Raw genomic sequence first — 4,467 nt, 5'->3', positions numbered from 1 at the left:
AAGGTTTTTATCTCTTAGGATCATCCATACTGACCCTCCAGCAATTTATTAATTACAATTTAGTTGTTTTTTTTTTTTTTATCTTGGTACCAGTTCCCGCAGAGATTTTTGCTTGTGGGTTTCTGTCAGGTAAGTTGTGATTCCCTGTATTTACTTGTCTATCTCCAATGTTGGGGCAGTGGTTTGCTCTGTAACTTCACTTTTCTGACAGACCTAAGAAGAGTTATCAATTTTTCAGTTTGTTCATCTTTTTACTGAGTGACTACTTTTAAGAACCTTAATAAAAAACTGGAAACCAGAAGTTTTACTTTCTTTAAATCTTTTGTGTGTGTGTGTGTTTTGAGAACTGAATTTATTTTTTTTTATTGTATTATAATAATATTTTTTATTATATTATGTTAGTCACCATACAGTACATCCCTGGTTTTTGATGTAAAGTTCCATGATTCATCAGTTGCGTATAACACCCAGTGCACCATGCAATATGTGCCCTCCTTACTACCCATCACCAGCCTATCCCATTCCCCCATGCCCCTCCCCTCTGAAGCCCTCAATTTACTTTCTTTAAATCTTTAATTGATAGTAGTACTATTAGTATTCTCAAAGTAATCCTCAAGTATGATATTTAAGAAATTGCAGGAACACAAATGAAGAACTGAATATTACTTCTTCAATTTAATTTTTTTTCTATTTTCTATGATTGATGCTCTATGCTTAGCATTGCATACTGAAGTAATTAAACAGGACTGTTTTGTTAATATCTTTCATTTATTTTACCATTATAGTAGTTGAAAATAGCCTTATTAGCAACAAATAGTATATATACAGAATAATTTGAAATAAATATTTCTAGACTGTGCTTTTATAATAATATACAAATCCTGCACTAAAATGGCAATGATATTGTTTTCTAACACACTATACATGTACTTTCTAGTCTACTCTGGATTTTATATGTCCAAATAGGCAAATACATAGAAATACGAAGTCTGAGGTATGGGTATTCATTTATAAGATGATTCAGGAAGCACAAAGGAGAGTGGAGAAAGTGAGAGATGGAAGAAAGAAAAGTCAATTAATGGCTGTGCTGATGTGAAGTTTGCTAATGTGGGCAACTGATGCTCAGTCCTGTTGGTAATTCTCTGAGACATTGTGCTGAATATGCCTCTGAAATGTCCCACCGAGGGACAGAAACACTGGGGCATTTATTTACCTATTCCCATCCCTCATTGTTGAAGATTATTTTGTGAGAATTATATCTCCTGCCCTTCGTCTTGCCCTGCCATCCTGCTGAGAAAACTCATGACCTACAGGAGAAAGCTCTCAGGCAGAGAAGCAGATGGCATCGTGTATTTGAGGAAAAAAATTGCCACCACTGTTGCCAGTAAGCTTAGTGATGAATAGAGTGGATATGGGTAGGACTCCAATTTTTACTATTTTATGTAAAAAATATAAGATAATCTGTCACCTAATAGACATTACATAAATGTAGCATTATTTGTTTTTATTGTTAATGAACTCAGAAAACTACTGAGAAGGTGTAATACATACATCAAAGGTCATTTATGAAATTGAATGTTATGGAATATTTTAAATAGTACTATTTTTCTTCCAAGCTCAATAAACTTATCTGCTGATTCCTTTGTGAAAGAGAAGATGGCAGCTATATACTTAGGGAAAAGAAAAAAAAGCAGCTTTACTCAATTTTTGTGAAATCAGATTAGACTGTCCTGACTTTGCAAATATTGGTTCCCTTTCTCCCTTTTATCATGTCACCAGCAATACTCATTGCACATTTTTGGTAGATTTAGAGTTAAAAATTACATTAGAGACATATTCTGTCTTAATTTTATTTTACTCAGGCCCAATAGAGGAGAAATCTAAACTGATAGTAACATTAAGATTACTTTCATGAGCATAAGAAATTACAGCTAAATTCTCTGTCTCTTTGACAGTACAGTGTATTTTGCAGGATTCTATATCTGATTCTTTTATCTATTTTTTAAGTGAATTAGGCACTCAGTTGACATTAATGGGAATTGAAATTCTCTGTGCTATTCCAGGTATCATGAATTCTGCCATGTAAATTTTATAAAGGTATTCTACAACCTTAATCTGAATAATCTTTTCTGACAGTGGTGCTACATTGTCCTTCACTGGTCCTTTCTAACACTAAGCAACCGTTTTTTTAAAACTGATGACAGACAGAGATATACTGCCAGTTATTCAAGGCCTGTGTGAGTTTTGGTGAAATATATACTAATAATATAAGCTGAAGCATGGAAGTTAAAATGTACTACATACATTCAAATTTTTTAATGCTACCCCTATATAATTGCTTTGAATTTGAACATAGATATAAAGTAATGGCTTCCATATTACTATGGGGAATTCAGATGACTTCATTAGGAAATTTTTTTAAAAAGTGACAATGTTCTCTGTCATCAGTACTAGGCATCTAATTTTCCTTTTCTGTTACAAAAGTATTCTCTAACATTGTCTTTTTTTGAGAGAGAGAGAGTGCACAAGCAGGATGGGAGGGGAAGAAGGAGGAGAAAGAGAATTAAGCAGGCTCCATGCCCAGCACAGAGCCCAACATGGGGCTCAATCTCATGACCCTGAGATCATGACCCGAGTGGAAACCAAGAGTGGGACACTCAATCGACTGAGCCACTCAGGAGCCCCTAACGTTTTCTTTTAAAAGGCTTTGCTGTCTTGCCTTACAAATGTAGGTGTTTTATTTACCTGTAATTGATGTTTGGGTATGGTATACGGTGCCTAATTATTTTCCCACATGTATATTTTTCCAGCACCACTTGTGTAATAAACATATATGATAAATAAGTAGGTAAAGATGTCTTACATATTTTCATCAGTGTAACTTCACTTCAGAAATCAAATGTCATTCCATAAGTGTGTGAAAGTAACAGTCCGGACTTTCTGTTCTATTAATCTATTAGTCTCAATACTTAATTCACCATTTTAATTATAACTTTATTATAGTCTTTATTACAAGTTTATGTAGTTTTGATATCTGACAAATCTATTTCTCCCACTATATTTTTTTTCAAATTTATCATGACTATTCCTGAGCCTTTGAATTTCCATACAAATGTTTGTAGTTGTTGTTAGAATTTTTTTTTTATTCTGAGAAAGAACCCCCCTGACACAAAGAGTTTTCCAACCACACACAGGAGGGTATGTGTAGGGGCAGGTGTCCATCCATCCAGCCCCAGCCCCTAGTCCATGTGGTTTTGGCACCTATAAGTGGTGTGGGGTAATGACCCAAGCAATAAAAAAATGGTGTGTGTGTGTGTGTGTGTGTGTGTGTGTATGTATGGGAAGGACAGGGGTGCAAAAGCAGTGGGGAGTGGTGGGAGAAAAGAAGAGATGAGGTCAATACTGGGAATGCCACAGATGGGAGGACATTTCATAACATTTCTTGTTGATCATGCTACCATGGAACCTTCTTTGCCCAACAGCAGGACTAGCATCTTGGCAGTCATGGTGACAGTGATGCTGAATGTGGGAGTTCCACTGGTGCTTGGTATGAAGATCCATGGTGAATACCCCATCCTGTAGCAGTAAGTCCCAGATAACAGAACACTTCTGGCCTCCAAGTGTCAGTCCATTCATTAAAAAACTTGACCAGTCTTTGCCAGCCAGGACACCAACCCATGCTGGTGTGATGTTGACGAAGGTTTTCCCAGGGACTGCGGCCCAGACCAAGGTCCAGTAGCCGACAATGGTCATTTCCTGACAGGTCCCACCAGGAGGTTGTCTGTGTAGGCTTTTCGTGGGCCATGGTGTTGCTACTGGGGCTGGTCTCAGTGATGCTGCTGAGGCCATCATGGCCTGGCCTGGGCTGGGGGCCTCAGACTGGTGGGCAAGGGAAGGCAGAGAGCTCAGGACACATCCTGCTACCCTTGGGACAAAGGCTCTGCTAGCTGTACAACAGCTCTTGCACATCCACTTTTCCCATACAAATTTTAAAATCAGCTCAACCAGTTCCACATAAGAAAAAAATGTTGGGAATTTGTGATTGCATTTAACTTAGAAATCAATTTTGTATAATTTCTTTGACTATTAGGCCTTCTAATTTTTGAACATTGTACATCTTTATGTTTTAATAATGCAAATTGAAGTGTTCTAATTTTTCTAATTTTCTGTTGGTTATTTTATACTTAGATACTTTTTGGACTATATAAAAGGGTATACTTTTAAATTTATATTTTTTGTTTGCATATAGAAAGGCAATAATTTCATATTAAAGCTGAGAGCTTTTCCCTTAAGGTTAGCAACATGACAGGGACACCCACTCTCACCACTATTGTTCAACATAGTACTAGAAGTCCTACCATCAGCAATCAGACAACAAAAAGAAATAAAAGACATACAAATGGGCAAAGAAGAAGTCAAACTCTCTCTCTTCACAGATTACATGATACTTTATGTGGAAAACCCAAA

At 36.5% G+C, this 4,467-nt stretch overlaps 1 protein-coding gene across 1 annotated transcript; it reads right to left on the bottom strand.

The window, feature by feature from the left end:
- Positions 1 to 788: 788 nt before the first annotated feature.
- LOC117797429 (profilin-1-like) lies at positions 789 to 4,171 on the bottom strand. The gene has a single exon (XM_034649386.1). The coding sequence runs from the start codon at positions 3,967 to 3,969 to the stop codon at positions 3,397 to 3,399; it is 573 nt and encodes a 190-aa protein (XP_034505277.1). The 5' UTR covers positions 3,970 to 4,171; the 3' UTR covers positions 789 to 3,396.
- Between the last annotated feature and the right edge of the window lie 296 nt (positions 4,172 to 4,467).

The sequence above is a fragment of the Ailuropoda melanoleuca genome, chromosome X (genome assembly GCF_002007445.2).
Source record: "Ailuropoda melanoleuca isolate Jingjing chromosome X, ASM200744v2, whole genome shotgun sequence".
Lineage (NCBI taxonomy): Eukaryota > Metazoa > Chordata > Mammalia > Carnivora > Ursidae > Ailuropoda > Ailuropoda melanoleuca.
The sequence above is the reverse complement of the archived record's forward strand: the minus strand, read 5'-3'. Positions and strand labels throughout refer to the sequence as shown.